Raw genomic sequence first — 17,930 nt, 5'->3', positions numbered from 1 at the left:
TCATAGCACCTCAAATTAAATTCTGGACGAAACATCATTGCACCTCCTAGGTTCACCTATTTTGGAAGAAAGTTTCACAACATTCATAGATAACAAAATTTCAAATTTTAATGATATTTCGGATAGACTTTTTAAAATTAATCTTCATTCGGCTTTTACCTTAGTAAAATACTGTTGTTTTGGCCCAAAATTTATATACAACCTTCGCTCCTCTCCCTTATGGAAGCAGCCACATCTTTTGGACAGAATTGACCAAATTATCCGTTCTACTTTTACATCTGTTTTTAATTTGGCCTTGGACGACCGAGCGTGGCTTCAAGCCACCCTTCCGATCAGATTCGGTGGCCTCGGTGTCCGCAAAATTTCCAGTTTAAGTCTACCGGCGTTCCTATCCTCGGTCTGCGGCACTAAGGAGTTGACCAGAAAAATTTTAGCCCCTTCACTGGTCGATTCTGAGGTGCCGTGTCTGACTGATGGCATGAACGCCTGGAAAATGGCTTGCCCAAACACAGCCTTCCCTGACAACCCGGCTTCCCAGAGACAGTGGGACGAGCCGCTCTGCAGATTGACGAGAAATAAACTAATTGAAACATCTGTCAATACTGCTGAGCGTGCCCGCCTACTGGCTGTGGGAGAGTGGGAGTCAGGGTTATGGCTTCACGCACTGCCGTCACCCAGCGTTGGGACCATGCTGGGTGACACTACATTCCGGCTCGCTACATGCCTACGCCTCGGCGCTCCCACTGCGGCTCCGCATCGCTGCCAGTGCGGTGAATCTGTGGACCGCCTTGGGCACCATGGTCTTTCCTGTAGCAAAAGTGCTGGTCGCATGGCACGACACGCCAGCATAAATGACATTATCCGTCGTGCTCTTGTCACCGCCGGAGTGCCAGCCATTTTAGAACCCAGAGGCTTGGCGCGCGACGATGGCAAGAGACCAGACGGGATGTCTATAATGCCTTGGAAGATGGGAAGGTCTTTGGTGTGGGACGCAACCTGCGTCGACACCCTTGCACCTTCCCACCTTCCCAGTACGGCGAGCTGTGTCGGTGCAGCTGCTGCAGCCGCGGAAAACCTCAAGCGGCACAAATATGTAAACCTCACCGGCAATTGCATTTTTGAGCCGTTTGGGGTTGAAACCCTGGGACCATGGGGCCCAAGTGCCCACAGACTCTTTCGAGAAATTAGTAAGCGATTAGTGGAGTCCACTCGTGACCAAAGGGCTGGCCTATACTTCGGTCAAAGGATATGCATTGCCATCCAGCGTGGCAATGCAGCCAGCCTTTTGGGCACGATCCCAGCTGACAGCGATGCGGATGAATATTTTGATACTTAGTTTCCCTATAATAAGATCATTTTGTAAAACTATTAGAGAAAATAATAAGCATTTAAATTTTATAAGTAGTCATATTCGCATCTTACGGAATATGTAGGCAACGCTGTTTTATTGTGATAGCAATCAATAATCAATAGTAATTTTATTGTTCGAAGACGCAAGCATTTCAGTCTTGATATTCTCTTAATAGCGGTATAATAAAGACGCAGATCTTAATTTATTCATACAACTTGGGACAATCGCGATGCGAATGGTGCATAAGGACATGGCCTAAGTTTATGATAGGATTACGATCAAATGTTAAATATCTACTATTACCTATTCCGATAATTTGCTGTATTGTATGTTACGCGTAGTAGGTACCTTGAAACTTAAAGATAATTAATAAGATTACGAATATAAATGAATAAATAATGACGATTGTGAAAGAGCCTAAATATTTTTAAATAACGTGCGAAAGTATTACTTTATCACAATAGACGTTTAGTTCACCTACTTACATGACCACACACGAAGTGCAAGGCCGTCTGTAACAATATTAGTTGAAACGTTCTGACACGGCAAATAGAATGCTTTCAATAAGTGCATAATGATCTTACATTTCATCATGTTAGGAACAGAAAAAAGAATACAATTTGTTCTTCAATAAAAAAATGCCAGCAAATAATGGAAACAGTTTTATTTTTTGTATTTAATACCCATATTATTTGAAATGTTAACAAGGCTTACTGCTTATCTATAATGATTTTGACCATAAATTAAGCTTTAATATTGATCATTTGCAGGGATATTATAAGGTCAGTTTGGCCATTTTGGAATTAAAGCTATGATGATATTGATATTAGGGCACATTAATACTTGTTATATTTATTCAAAACCTGCTCATCTCTAAAATAATGTGGAACAAAATAAGAAGTAGGTAATGTCAAAGTGTCATCGTTTGCGCCTCGCGAGGGTTCCATTACAACATGCGCGTGCGAGACGCTTGCGCTTGCGCCGTGCTCGACGAAATAACCAAACGTCACATACTATAGGACCCCAGTGAGACTAAAATGTTATGTCACTAGTTATCTTCGGCGGAAGACTAACAAGCATCGTGATGCGCCAACACGAAAACCAGGACATTTGAAAAAAAGTTTTTATTAAGATCGTTAACAGCATCTGATATGTATTAAAAATAACACAATCCTCTATTTCATATGTTTACTAAAGTGTAAACTAAGTTTGTTAATTTCTGCAACTCCATCAATTGCAACTGGACGAAAGACTGGGGGATCTCGTACAACAAGTTGTTGCACAGGAGGCTTTGTACAAGAGCATTTCCTTGATTCAAGTTTAATTTTGTTTTCATTATATTCTTGTAGATGGCTCAATATAAGAGCGTTTTCTTCCTCTAACAACTCCTTTTCGCGGTATAAAGCTCTTTTCGTCAGTTCGGCTTTCGAGATTCGGTGCCATAGTCTTGTCAAACCACTTGTTGCTGACATAGCATTTAAAACAAGCGAGTCATCCGATGCTAGTCTACGCACATTAAGTTTCGATTGTGTTGGAGAATGGGGCGTACATGAGCCAAATGGTAGAACCTTTTCACGTTGCGTCTCAAATTTTCGACAAAGTCCTGCCATACGTAGAATTTTATCGACTTTTTTGTATGCCTGCTCCAACCATTCAACAGCATCATCGGAAACTTTCACCAGTATTGCTAGTTGTTTTACATCAGTATCAACACCATTGTACATGAAGTGTTTCAACCTGTAACATGCATCTCGGTGCCTGTTACGACGTTCCCTAAACACGGCTTGTTTAGTGCCAGATTCGTAAGCTGCCAATTCTGAACGCAGCCTCCTTAGCAAGCCATCACTATTAGCAATTTTTTTCCCTTGAGAGGCAATTATGTCAGCCATCAGATTTTCCTTTCTTCTTAGTTTTCGCACAGCCTTTTGATTTTCTGCTGTGCCGAGTACGTAAGCCCTGAGCACAGCTTTATATTCATCCCAAACTGCATTATAATTGTTTTCGAGAAACGATCTTAAGCTTTCGCGCTCATCTACGTATTTGCTGCGTTCTTCATCTGCTTTTACCATATTTTCACCTCTTGTAGTCCATGCCAAAGTATCAGCTGTGTTAAATGCGTGGAACAGAAGTAGCTGTAAATGTGTTTCAGCTGCAGTGTGATCAGCCATTATTTGAGTTGTTTCGTCATCAGCGCGTTTCAATAATTCCTTAGTACGTTCATCATTTTGTTTAGACATATCCTCTAAATCCGATAAAAATTTGTTAATCATCCTATCTATGGTATCACAGAAGCTGGCGACTGTCCGCTGGAACTGATCGTCAGCCACATCCATAAGCTTCATAGTAAACTGAATAATATGATCTTTTTTATCATAAGCTCTTTCGAAGACATGCCACATCACTTCGATATCCTGTCTAAAGATAGGTTCTTTTATTTTGAGCATCAACGCGCGCCAACTCCTGTCGAGTTCTCCTCGTCTTAGAGCCTGTGCAGCAATCTCACGGTTCAGCTCTTCACGCTTTAGTTGTTTTCTTGCTTCAATTTCTAGTCGTATCTTTTCTAGCTTTTTCGCCTCTTTTTTGGCTTTCTTTTCTTCTTTGGTCAATCCCATTTTTAATAAAGTTTATTTATCCTGTAAATTATAAAAATCTATTGAAAAGTAACAAGTCTTTGAAACTGTCAACACAGTTATTTTTCTTTTCTTTTGCAATAAGTCATGACAATATTTTTTCGGCTAGGCTTAATTTATAAAAAGTTTTGATTTGATAGTTTTTATAACAGAACCAGTAATTTAATTAAAATTACTACGGTTTTTTCTAGCCCCGGTATCAGGCCCTGGTGGGAGGATGCGAGCCGTTGCAAAGTTTCCTTCACAAACGTCTGCCGGAAAACCTGAATAGTGAGGCGGCATTGGGAACTGTAGGTGATGTAGCTCAGTGCGTGCAATGGCTACGTTCCACATTTTTGTACGTACGCGCAGCTCGGGATCCAAAGAAGTAAGTATTTACCATAGAGCAGTAGTAGAACCGTAATCCAGTCCTGATGTTTAATGTTTTCACATCTCTTTTCCCGCACCTCTCTCATTTTATCAAATTGAAAAAGGCGGGCGGAAGCTATGTATTCAGAAGGTATTCTGAAAACTAAGTAAATACTTACGTAAATCATAAAACAATTGTTTTTTATATAGTTTTATTAAAACATCTGCAGTAAAATTATATTGTTTTTTTTTTTTATAGGTACCTTGGATTACCACAAAACTCACCACAACATCTTATCTCCAAGAAAATCGAGGGTAAGTCCATCACATTCCATGTACATTAGTGATAAGTAGTATGGGTACTAATTACCAGAAACTCTGGTTACATAAATGTCCTAATGTTTTTCCATAAATTAGCAAAAACTATTTGATACCTAGTTTTTGCTAATTCAGTGAACACAAGACAATTAAATTAAGTTTAACATCAGCTGTTGATAAATGACGCCTTTATTTTCAGCGTTACAGGATAATCACGCTATTTATCTCCATTGTAGTAGCCTTTTGGATGCTATCTCAACATTTGTAATAAAATTACATTAATTAAATTTAATTACGCGACCCATTAACTCTTCGCGTTTATTGATGTTGTTTAATCATATTTTTTTATAGAAAAAAGTTATAACTCTATAGTTAATGATTTTTTTTTATTACTGTATGTTGTGTCGTGTCCGTTATCCTTGGAAGATTGCGCTATCCGCTTTTCACAACCGTTTTAAATATTTACGGTGTGTAGCCAGTTAGTTTCAGTTTTGTCAGAACAAACCATCAAAGGAAAATAGATATAATTGTTACGATAACAATATTTAATAGCGCAAAAACTAAAATTCAAATTACAAAAATATTTTGAAGGTCCGTCCGTTCAAATTGTTTGTTTCAAAAACGAACTTTAATTGTTGAACTTTAATCTACGCATTTAAAATGTCGTCAATAGAGTAATTTCACAGCTGACAATTAAGTATATTGTGGCATCTTATAGATGATCTCATGAAGTATTCAATAGTACCTTATCTATATGTGTTTCCTACGATTTTAATAAATTCATAACTGCTTATACAAAAAGTGGAAAGAATCCAGTGGCATCATCGCCACTGTGTAAATGTGACATTAAAAAAAAACATTAATCTGCTCATAATTACAGCAAAAACCTACCTTACAACAAAGTTACTTATTAGGTCAGTTCACACATCTATTAACATTAATATTTATTATTTATCAAGGAAGATTTTCTTTATTTGTGTCAGGAGTCTAGAAAACGCAAGATTTATGGTTCCTGAGCACTCTAATTGGTAGTGTACATTCCTATTTATAATTTTGTTATATTATTGCTAGAGTATAGTTTTTTTGTTTAAGGCATTTATAGATAACCAATCAATATATATTATTCTTCATAAACGAATATTTAAACTGCCGATATGAGATGATTTCTGATGATCATTTCCTAATTGTAATCTCTAAAGCCCAGTTTCTATTTGTTTTCTGACAAAAGCATAATAGAATAAAGGTCTTCAATGATCGTCCATAAGTCAAAATAATTTGCTCCTTTAGCCACTAAACAAACATTCGTTTCTAATCCTTTTCCACATTTGGCCCCTTTCCTGTAAGTATCAATGTAGGAGATTCAATGTAGGAGGTCAGCTCGCAACTTTATTTGGTACTTACCTGACTGGTATTTTATTAATGGTGTACCGAAAGTGAAAAAATACATCATCTGTAGGTGCCTACAGTGATATCACTGAGGTAAAAGATCTGTTGTAATAGGTACCTACTAACATATTCGATAACAAGAAGCATTCGAATTAACGGTTTCCACATCGTATCAAATCAATTGCTCATTTTGTCGGCTCGTGATCTTGGCCTGCAATTGAATAGCGAAATCATTCACTAACTTTTACGTCTTTAAGTAAAAACGCAACTGATATGCGTTTGTATCAATGAAGTTGCGTGTACGACCTTGAATCTTCTTTCTTAGAATCTACAAGTAATTCGTGTTGGTATAAATAATAACTAAAATCTTCCCCAATTAATCATTTTATCCATCGACTAGAATCTGCATCCCATAGGAACTACTCAAGCCACAAGCCACTTATAAAAATAAGTAGCCTATACCGACGGCCTATGCCTAACCTTCCTCAATGAATAGATAGGCTAACAACCATTAAAATAATTTTTCCTATCGTCCTTGTAATTGTTGAGATTAGCGAACTCTTCAGCTTTATAATATGTATAAGTATACCTAGATGAAAACTGCATGAAAAGCGGTGAAGTTGTCGAGTCTCCATATAGCTAAATAGACTGTAGGCTTATCTTAGCCCTTTATTTTCTAAAAAGAAGTGATGTGTAGAGATTAGTAAGCGTTGCGTGTCTCTCAAGTTCGCTATCCCCAGTCCTGCGGCCTCGCTTGAGTTCCGGATCGTGATTGATGGATGAGCGTTGTCGACACGCGCTGATCCTTAGCATTTGTCGATGCACGCGATCCTCTTATCCTTGGTGCAAGTGAAGGGCTACTGCGTGTTTATCTATTAGCTTTTATAAAAATATAATAATCTTTAATGGCGGTTGCCATATCTAAACGCAAAAATATCTAAGGTTTTCCAAGAAGGCTGACAATATGATTTCTTTATCTTCTGAATTTCTTATTGAATTGAAGACGTGGTCCGATAAAATGCATTGTTTGTTCTAATCATTGCTGCATAAGCAGTTTTTAACAATACGCCGAGTGCTACCGTCTTACAGCATAGTTATTAAATGCCCTTTAAACGTAAAGCTATTTCTGATGTCGTCGAAGACACTTAATGTGTGTGTGTTTGTGCTAAATCGTAGTAAACGCTTGTAAATATCACGTCATTGGAATGGCAATTATGTTTATTCATCTTCACTTTAGTTATAATAATAGCTGTTTTGACCCTTGATTAGATCTTCTCCGTTGTGATTCTTCAATGATGTCCTTATGTGGAAAAGTTGAAAGGAGCGTGATCACCTATCTATAGAATCGTTTGTTCTCTACAAGTTGTGATTCATATCCTTAGTAATTAATTTTGCAATACATAATCATGTCGTTTTAACAACACTGGTGGCTTTATTTCTGGTTCTTCCTCTATGGATATTTTGGCATGTAATTTTAAGTACATTACGTAGGTAAGTATTTAGGATTCAGATAGGTACCTACCATTTTTGCATTCTACGAAATCAATACACGACTTGTTACCTATGGCTTTTAAATACAATGTTATCGACACATGAGATCGAGATCCTGTAAATATCATTGGTTTTGTTTACAGAGTTGTGTGTAAAAGCCATGAACGGCTTGGCTTCTTCAGGTCTTATAACGATGGATGAGGCTAGTTGTATTGAGTCAACTGAGGCTGGCCGACTTATGTCTATATTTTATTTGGATTTGGAGACTATGAAGCTGATTATGAAGGTAATGATTTTTCTACATATCTTATTCAATAACAAAGTTTTCCTCTTTATAATATTAGTATAGAAGTATAGATTTCTACGGAACGGAAATAGAAATTCACCAGCTGGTTCTCGGCAATAACAATCCTGACCTAATATGGGCTAGAAACAGTAATGTAGGGGCTTGTTATCTCGAACATGTTGTTAAGGTCACTCCAGGGAACTGGGATGCAATGATGCTTGGCCGACCGTCGGCGACTGGTTAACAAGCGTCATTACTTACGAACTGAGAGCTGCTTTAGGCAATATTGTTATAAAGTAAATTTTCGAGAAGGGTTAAACCTTCGGAAGCTTTGATAAAAGCTTCATCATGGTTAAATATTTCTGTTTCTTCAATTTATTTTCTTGCTAACATAAACAACTCCTTCTGCTTTCTCTGCGTTCACATAGACATAGACGTTCCTTATGTTTTTTTTACGATTAAATCGCTAAACACATAGAAGAATGTTAGGACATGCCGCATGAAGTAACCTGCATAATACTCTCTATTACAATCTGAATAATTATGCAGGACAACCTTTCAGTAGAAATCATCTAAGCAAAGAAACATCTCACCTTTCTTGTATTTACTTACATGGGTGGTATCAATCACTTCTATCTAGTTACCAACATAAAGGTACATAATCATTATATCTACACCTGCATACTGTAAAGTTCAGTGCTAAGGTGTCATCATGTGTAAGTTTAATTATTGACCTTTTTGCAAAGGTCGAAATGAGCTCTTGTGCTTAATTGAAGAATAATGAAGTACTGTAATCTGTTGAGGTGTACCTTCAACTTTTTGCTTAATAGCTAAGTAACCTAGGTTAGGTTTAGCTTACAGTTCAAAAAAACAGCCATTGGAAAAGTCAAGTTCTTGTGTTAATGTCAGTTGCACCATTTTCCAATGAATTCATAGTAAGCTAGACATCATAAAGTCGTATCTTGTAAAACGGTTAGTAAGTATCTAAGTTATTATCCGGGGCGATATTCGGAAGCCACAGTACAGTCAAGGAGTTTTAGTTGAGTTTTAGTCTAAGGCCCACTGCCTTACAGTCTCACAACTCTCAATTGTTTTTTTCAACGTACCACCTCGAAAAAAGACCTCAAACTTGCTTGCTCCTTACGCAGGAACATTAAGTAAAAACCACGGTAAAAACAAAACAATTATGGGACCAACTATGCCATTTTAATATTTAAATTATGAAATTCCTACGTGGATCCCTTGATGCAATGTTGCGTACCACTAACTAAGAACGTAAAGTATTATGAAAATATTGGTAATATTGGTTTCACCTCGTCAGATCGAAGGTACGGAATCTCTAGATCGTCTCCTAAGCCTTATATGTGAGAGCCACGAGTTAGCTGACATGCATCTCCGAGTAGACGAGCGACGATGTTTGAATACCCTTAATAGGAACAACGCTGCGGCGACCATACGGTTCCCGATGAAGGGCAAGATCAGCACGCGACAGATGAAGCTTAATTGGTACGTTTTGTATTCATATTTTACCTATGTAACATTATGGAATGCAAATAAATATGGGAATATGATATATTTAATAGGAATTTATTTATTTCTTTATATCTGCCTTCTTCGTTGTCGTCTTTTACAACTGTGTTTTTTGCAAATCATAATGAAAACTTGGCTTTGTAATTAATGTTTGTTTACTTCTCAGCCTTTTGAATTTCTGCTCATTCTTAAAACTTTTCAGATCTGATTAATTGGATGTTTGAATGTTGAAATATAATGTATCCATGGTTTATTTACATAACATTTTTATTTCAGTTACTTATTTAATAAATAAATTCCGTTCGTTAATTAGACGATTACTTTAGTTGACAAGGACGTATTTTATATTTTTCATTGTTTCATAAATATGACTAACATTCTATACACAAAAAAGACGAATAAACAAAGAATAACAAAATCATTTCAAATGCTTCATATACTTGCAGCATCATACAGGCTGTTCTGGGATGTCTACCGATCCCTGATCCGTCTTTGAATCAAGAAGCTATGAAAATAATGAGAATTGCCGATAGAATTTGCAAATGTTAGTAGAAGCCACATTATAATTTATTACTTTAAGTACCTACATCGTAAGAATAAACCTGGAACCTAAATATCTTACCGGTCATTCAATCAGCGTTAAAGCCCTTTATCGCGACAAGATAGGTATCATAAAACATTGCATTAATGATGTCCTGTAAGTGGTTATGAACCATGTAAAATACAAGTAATTTGAAGATAACAAAATACTTGTGTCCTTGTCACAAACATAAAGACCTCGATTAGGTATCTATATACAGAAACTTTATCGACACTATAGATACTATGAATTGACGACAAACTTTAGTTGTCAATGTTGGAAGTTTGTTCATGATCGCTTTTTCATTCACAACTAGGAAGGTTCCTGGGTCATTGTTCGATGTAATTTGCATGTAATTCTTCATGTAGACACTGAAGATTTTTTCGATCTCTAATGAGACGTTTTTCATTGGACACGTCAGCCGCATGCATCCAGATAGGTGGGACAACATTGTCACCCAATGGATACCACAAGTCGGCCACCGCAGACGAGGGCGACCCCGTAAAAGATGGCGGGGCGACCTGGACGCCTACAACCCTGATTGGTGGGAGTTATCAAAGGATAGACAGGTGTGGAGACGAAGTGGGGAGGCCTTTGCTCAGCAGTGGGAAAGTTCAGGCTAAAAAAAAAATGAGACGTCATTCATGAGAGCTCGGAAAAGATCTATAAATAAAATTGCTACATTTGAGTAAAAAGTCGAATTTTTGCGTTTTTTACTATTAACTCGATAAATATGGTTTTCCAGGTGTAGTAACATACGTCACCCGCCCAGACCTGATAACTCAGCAACCTCCATTCTACTCTGCAGTCTTAAACTCGATACTTCTTGCGAAGTGTGTAGCAGCACATCTATGGGAGAACTCACCTTATGTCAGCAAGCAACTGAAGGGCATAGGACCTACCTTCAGCACATTGCTGGCTTCGGCTGGCAAAGTCAACTTTATGCTGTTGGAAGAAAGCCACCCGAGAGATTTGGAAAGGGTTTGTTAACGCATATAATATTCTCCTCTTATGTAGTGACGAAATCTTAAGTGAATGTTAAGGATACAGAGGGTATCAAATAAAATGCATTGCGAAATCATTGTTATGTACCTTCCTAGAATTACATTTTATGAACTATGATGACACTCAACGTGTGAATAAGAATTACATAAAGGAAATGATCTAAGCGGTGATGCGACAATCATGACTGAAATTCTGCTCTTTCAGATTATGAATAAAGGAGCCCCGGCAGGCAATGTCTTACGCAAACAAGTCAGTCTTCTCCCAAAATACCAGCTGACAATGATACCGGTAGACGAGCAGACAGTCACCGTACAACTGGTCCTGCTAAACCAATCCTATTTGTCTGAAAATATGGCCAACTTAACCGCTGGAGATACCCATAAGAGTTACATCATTGTGGGTGATTCTAATAATCATCTTCTGCTTTTGACAGCGTTCAAGTGAGTATAATGAATTTTCTCATACCTCTCATTTGCTAAGTAAGGACCGAAATTGTTGATAAATTGACTAACTTTGGCGCAATCTTTCCTAAACCTAGCTTTCTGCTAAATTACAGGGACAAGGATTTAATAAGTGTCTACGGTGGAACTATAACACGTGAAATACGACGTAAACATAATTTTGAACATAAAATAATTGCTCACTGCATCAGTTCCACATTTGGTAAGTTTGGCTGTAGTTCAATATTATTTTTATTTGTATTATTTTACTATAGGTATTAATAAATATTTCCATGTTTTACTTCAGTGGGTATCGACGTACAATCAGAATATTTATTCAACGACTTAGAACCGTTTTTTGGTGCACCATGTACAAAGACTCCTAAAAACGATTTCCAAGTCAAAAATAAAGCTGAGAAGCAAACATGTATCACAGATACGTTTAAAGAACGGAAAAGAAAGAATACAGATTCTATAGCACAGTCAAAAGAAAAGAAGAAAAGAGAAACAGCTTTGATTGAGAATTTTAAAAACTTGAAAAAGTCTTTTGAATCAGCTTCTAAAAATGTCGGCTTTGGTATGCGCCAGCAAAGTAAGGAGAATAGAGATGTTGATGGTACTTCAAATAATAACACAAACAATACGTTGGGTAATATAGATACAATGCTAGTAAATAATAATGCAATTAATGTTATTGGTAACGATAAAGTATGTATTGAAGATATGGATAGCGACGAGTTTATAGATAATGAGAAGATTGATAGTATTCTCAATGAAATCGAAAGTGAAATGAGTAAGAATAAAATAAGTAAACCAAAGACAAATTTAAATAATGGTAACACGTACTTCCGTGAAAAGAATTACAAAGTCCAAGAAAACCCGTTTGCAGTACAACATAATTTAGACACCTCTAGTATCCAAGCGAATTATAACGTAGCTCCAAAAGTCAGTAACTACAAAACAGCATGTTTACCACGAAAGCGCAAGCCCACGACCACAAAATCAAATTACAATTTTATTGACTTGCTAGAAAGGAATTTAAGTTTGAGTGACGATGAAGATAAAACTGAAGTTCCACAACCAAACAACGGCTTTTCTGATGCAATAAAAAGTCAAATAAGCAAATACCTGTCAAAAACAAAACCAGTAGTTCCTGATAGAAACTTAGAAATGTTATTGGATAATCCCCAAATTACAGTACCAAGTGATAATCTAAATCCCACAAATGTTATAGACAAATCGATCGATCAGGATTGCGAAATTTTAGATGATTCGAATCGTAGCCCTTATCCAAAATATGGAATTGTAGAAATATTGGGGGCCAAAGATCCAGTCAAACAACATGGAAATATACAGCATACTACATATAGCAAGAATAATATAGAAAATCCTGATCATCAGGTGTGCGATATAATTGATGTAAATTCTATAAACACCAATAACTACATCGACCTAACTCACGGTGGAACAAACACCATCGATAGCGCACCTAAACAAAATATAAACAACGTAATAACAAACAACGAAAATTCTAAAAATAATATTATCAACTCACTTGACGTGACAGATGCTCTTGGCGTACAAACTTTTACTAAAAGTATAAATGAAGAAAATTTTGCCAACAATCGATTGTACATAGAGGATAGTGGTTCTGAAAATGGAAGCAACAAAGAAGATAGCGAGAAAGTAGCAAAGGCAGAAACAAATTCAGTAACCATTGCGAGAGATGTTTGTGACGATAAATCTAATAGAAATAATTCAGATAGTAATGTTAATAACCAAGTTGAAAGAATAGACTCCGTGAAAAGTAATAATAACCCAAACTATGTTTTACTTGACAACAAAGCATTTCGTAATCTTTACGAATCAACTAAAATAGACACCTCAACGATAAAACCTTGCTTACAAATAGCTCCAAAGGACAGACAACACCTAGTTCAAACTAACACATACAATGATGCTACGACCACAGATGTCTTCAATCAAAGATTAGGCCTTGCCGAAGTACAGTTTCATGAGAGTACGCAAAATATACCTGTACCGAACTCGAATTCTTCCTCTGATTTAATGAACCCACAAGGTATTTTTGAAAATTCCCTAAACGAAACGAAAATAGATAAACACCGATCAGAATACGTTAAGAGATATAGCTATTCCGCCAGTAAAGTTGACGTTTGTACGAAACAAACTCCAGAATACTGTGTGCAACTTATTAGGAAAGTGAAAATGGACCTTGATGTTACAGCAATAGTGTCTCGCAAAATGAATTCTTTTCAAAATAATAAATCAGGTAATGAAGAACATATTAATAAAGAAGAATTGAATCAAACGAGACGTCCGAATTATGGAACTGGCTTTCAGTACATTACTCGAGATCCTAGTAACATGATAACTAACAGCAATGAAGTAGACTTTCCTGTAGCCACAGTTTCTGGATTTGATAATTCTAAAGTTCAAAATGCAGTCAGTCCACCCCCTCAAGTTATTGATGCTAACTCAAGTGTTGTTTTCGAAGATAATGATAGAAATTATCCTAACAGCAATAATAATGATGGAATGGTTATTCCTGAAATTTGCGATGTATTAGAAGAAAAGGAAAATATTCATAGGAATAATGAAGATATGCGTGAAATTGTTGAGCCAGTAGAGATTGGAAATGGACCAGTCAAAAAAGACAGAACAGTCAAAAATATACTACAAAAGTACAAAAAAATATTGGAGTAAGTGAATTTAAGATCTTAATTCATTTCCATAATATAGTACTTTATAGTATAAAGTATCAAATATCCCAATTTATGTTTCAGAAAAAATACAGTCAAACCTGCAACACCAAGTTGTTCGAGGATTAATACCACTGTCAAGCGCCATGTCTCACCTACCAAGAAATCTGCAAAACCGTTCAAAATAACCGACATACATAAATTACACGCTACAATACCAGAAACTATTGTGGAACATAAACCCGATGGACTTAAAGACTTCACACAAATAAGAAAAAATATCAATTTTGATGAAAAGCAAAATAAAAATGATAATTTCATTCCAATTCCGTTCACACAATACTCGTACAGAGCTGAAGTGGAACCAATTGAAGATATTCCTCAAAATGAGTCTATGCATGATTTAGACATTGAGCCAATCAATTTGCCTGATAATGTTGACCTAGAGCCGTCCAACGATTTCAAATTAGATCAATCAATGTTAGATCCGAAAACTGTTTTACAATACGTGGCTGATGATGACGATGCTGAAATAGTTGCGCCGCCTGCAGAGTTCTGTGATGGAGTTTCTTTCTCACCTGATTACGGCACTCTTGAAGCTTCGATGGATGAAAATGCAGATGAAACATTTCAACTTGATAGTAACGCAGACACCGAATACAATGAGAGCATATTTGATGACCTATGTGCTACAGATCTAACTCCTTCCAAGGAAATAGAGACGTGGAATTTATCTCGAGAAGAAACTTGGGAGCGCCTTAATCCAGTGAAGTTTGGTCCAGCTAAATCGTTCACAGTGATGCACAAAAATACTAGCAACGATTATATTTTGCAGAATACTACAATTCCAAGGAAAGTTAGACTTGGACAATTTAAATTCAGTCAAAAAAATAAATTAAAAATAAGAAAGTGAATCGTAGCAAACGTACATAATGTAGTAAGATTTTTGATAATTAAAAACAAGAACTAATATCCGCCGATACCATTGTTTCATTGCCTAATTAAATATAACGACATATTAAAAGATCGTTGCGGCTCTACTACATAATAATATACCACAATATTACATAGATGAGCTAGAAGTTTTCAGCTTGATTCGAATACCTACCTAAACTACAGGTGCGAAATTGTACATGATGTTGTTTTTTGAATCCCAAGAGACTATATTCAGCAATCGAGATATTTAAGGCGGGTCTACGCTAGACGAACCGAGCACGAGCGAAGCACAAGCGGAGCCGTCATTCGCGGCGTCAAGTGTGGACGTACAACGAACCACCGATCACTGTTCTCGAACGTAGTTTTCCGCAGTGAGTTCGCGGCTCTTGGCGAATATGGACGATATTAATAATATTGCAGTAGCCGCTGCTGTTGCAGCCAACCAAGCCCTTTTTATAAAGGTCGCCACAAGGGCAAAACCGTTTGTTGCCCGTGGTAATACCAATAGTACTACCAGTAGCACCACGGGCAAGAAAAAACTACCCGTGGTACTACTGTCAATATTTTAGGTATTTTTCAACCCTTTTGTTGTCACAGTTAATATTGTCATCCTAGAAAGAGAATTGAAATATATATTTTATTAATGAGGATATATTTTGGTAGATACTATTTCGTAAAAATATCTGGTAGTTGTAAAATTTTGCAATGCTCAAAATCGACAAGAATCAAAAACACTTAGTTTTTTTTTCTCAAATAAGAATTGAATATCTACTTACGTTTTTCGTTTTATTTAAAATATTAAGTTAGTAATGTTATTCATTAAAATTATCGACCGCATTGAGTATTGATATGATCATGTAAGTTATGCTGTCCTAGTACTTTACTTTTTTGGTTCGGCCGTATTCTGTAAATGAGTTTTTGCCTAATCACCTCGTCCGGGGAAACTTCTTTCCGTACCCGGATAAAACGTACTTTGCGTTCAGCGCAGAGAGTGCAGCTTCCTAACAGTGAAAGAATCATTGGGTTTGACGCATTTAGTGCACTTCTCAACTTGTAATCATGCTCAAATGGCACACTTCGCAACGGGTGCTCTTCTCAAATAAATTGCTTATTTTGGAGTAGTCATGACTCTTTCTAACATTTTTTTTTCTTATTTTTGTATCACTTTTTTTTTTAAATCATGAGCCTAAATAAATATATGTAGGAGGTATATAAAAATATTTGAAATAAGTTCGGACTTTGACTGTTTGCCTACTCGCTACAGGAGCGTAGCGAGTGTCTCAAAACTTAGAATCCTGAGCGATAGCGAAGGAATCAAAAGAGCACAAGGTGAAAAATCTTTGCACTCGAGTGCAACACGTAACTTTTCATCAATCACCGGAGTTAAAAAGTAAACCTACCAATCTCGGAATTTCGATGCAACTGCTCTCCTCGTGTACCAGGACAGCAAACTTATCTGAGTATTCCAATTTCTGCTCACCAAATACCAGGATAGCATAAAATACATTTAAATCCCACGAGATCAAGGTATTCAATTCAAATTTGTGAAAAAAAAAACTAAGTGTTTTTGACTCTTGTCGATTATGAGCAATGAAAAATTTCACAACTACCAGATCTATTTACGAAATAGTACCAAAATATATCCACATTAAAAAATATATATTTCAATTCTCTTTCTAGGACGACAATATCAACTGTGACAACAAAAAGGTTGAAAAAAACCTAAAAAGAAGATGGATCAAAATTGCCCCACGTCCTATAAAAATGTAACGTATCTCAAAAAAAAGATAAAAATGATAAAAAAAATATGGCATACTCTCTAACTTCTTTTTTTTACACCTTCATACGAAAAAAATGATTTAAAAATTGTTCAGGCGCTGTTATGAAAACATCGTTCATAAGACTATTTATTGACCATTTTTTTAAATCATGTTTTTGTTTGACAGGGTATACCTCACAGGTGGTCCCATATTCATCAGGTTAGGCTTTGATGATGGAAACCCTGAGAAAGCCAGGGCAACTTTTGAAAGTTGTAAGCATGCGTAGGATAAAAACTTGTCAATGAGGTGTATGTCTGATAACACTGCAACAGTGAAGGTTTGGAGCTCACCTGATGATGGAGACGAAAGAAGGTCGAGGGAACTCAACAACTGAATGTGTAAGCTACCTTGTGTTTGGGCTTATATTATTTGTATTGAATAGACCTTTGCAACAGTGAAGGTTTGGAGCTGACCTGATGATGGAGACCAGAGAAGGTTGAGGGAATCGATACCTGAAAATGTAAACTACCTCTTATTTGGTCGTATAGTATTCGTATTTTTGAGAACTTTCCACTAATGCGGATAGTGACAACTATGCTTGTTACTGAAAAGCCAAAAAAATACTTTTTACAAAAAATAAAACCGACTCCCAAAAACACTAAAAAGTAAAAAAAAAAAAACTATTCTTAGGTGCATCGGCATATAAGTCGTAGGCGAAATAAACTTAGGTACCTACATCCATTAGACATTAACTTCTAGGCCGATGCATCTATATAATAATATTTTTTTTTTTTTGCTTTTCAGTGTTTTGGGAGTCGGTTTTATTTTTTTGTAAAAAGTTTTTTTATTTTTGGCTTTTCACTGACAAGTATAGTTTTTACTATCCGCATTAGTGGAAAGTTCTCATCAATACGAATAATATACGACCAAACACGAGGTATATAGTTAACATATTCAGTTGTCGATTCCCTCAACCTTCTCTGGTCTCCATTATCAGATCAGCTCCAAACCTTCACTGTTGCAAAGGTCTATTCAATACAAATAATATAAGCCCAAACACAAGGTAGTTTACACATTCAGTTGTTGAGTTCCCTCGACCTTCTTTCGTCTCCATCAGCAGATCAGCTCCAAACCTTCACTGTTGCATAG

General features: G+C 36.5%; 3 protein-coding genes across 3 annotated transcripts in view; 2 read left to right on the top strand and 1 right to left on the bottom strand.

Annotated features, from left to right (window-relative positions):
* LOC124637507 (probable ATP-dependent DNA helicase HFM1) overlaps nucleotides 1-13,358 on the top strand; it is a 36,605-nt gene extending 23,247 nt beyond the window's left edge. The window contains exons 13-22 of the mRNA XM_047174021.1: nucleotides 4,173-4,348; nucleotides 4,589-4,644; nucleotides 7,668-7,810; nucleotides 9,132-9,316; nucleotides 9,787-9,884; nucleotides 10,666-10,901; nucleotides 11,130-11,365; nucleotides 11,482-11,588; nucleotides 11,673-13,093; nucleotides 13,338-13,358. Coding sequence (XP_047029977.1) covers nucleotides 4,173-4,348; nucleotides 4,589-4,644; nucleotides 7,668-7,810; nucleotides 9,132-9,316; nucleotides 9,787-9,884; nucleotides 10,666-10,901; nucleotides 11,130-11,365; nucleotides 11,482-11,588; nucleotides 11,673-13,093; nucleotides 13,338-13,358 — 2,679 coding nt within the window. The remainder of the gene's footprint in view (nucleotides 1-4,172; nucleotides 4,349-4,588; nucleotides 4,645-7,667; nucleotides 7,811-9,131; nucleotides 9,317-9,786; nucleotides 9,885-10,665; nucleotides 10,902-11,129; nucleotides 11,366-11,481; nucleotides 11,589-11,672; nucleotides 13,094-13,337) is intronic.
* LOC124637358 (dynein regulatory complex subunit 2-like) lies at nucleotides 2,527-3,963 on the bottom strand. The gene has a single exon (XM_047173742.1). It carries the CDS (start codon nucleotides 3,961-3,963, stop codon nucleotides 2,527-2,529), a length of 1,437 nt encoding a protein of 478 aa, XP_047029698.1.
* Nucleotides 13,175-15,057, top strand: LOC124637357. Its single transcript, XM_047173741.1, has 2 exons — nucleotides 13,175-14,085; nucleotides 14,170-15,057. Exons 1-2 carry the CDS (start codon nucleotides 13,433-13,435, stop codon nucleotides 14,996-14,998), a joined length of 1,482 nt encoding a protein of 493 aa, XP_047029697.1. The 5' UTR covers nucleotides 13,175-13,432; the 3' UTR covers nucleotides 14,999-15,057.
* The last annotated feature ends 2,873 nt before the right edge of the window (nucleotides 15,058-17,930 follow it).

The sequence above is a fragment of the Helicoverpa zea genome, chromosome 16, assembly GCF_022581195.2.
Source record: "Helicoverpa zea isolate HzStark_Cry1AcR chromosome 16, ilHelZeax1.1, whole genome shotgun sequence".
NCBI lineage: Eukaryota > Metazoa > Arthropoda > Insecta > Lepidoptera > Noctuidae > Helicoverpa > Helicoverpa zea.
The sequence above is the reverse complement of the archived record's forward strand: the minus strand, read 5'-3'. Positions and strand labels throughout refer to the sequence as shown.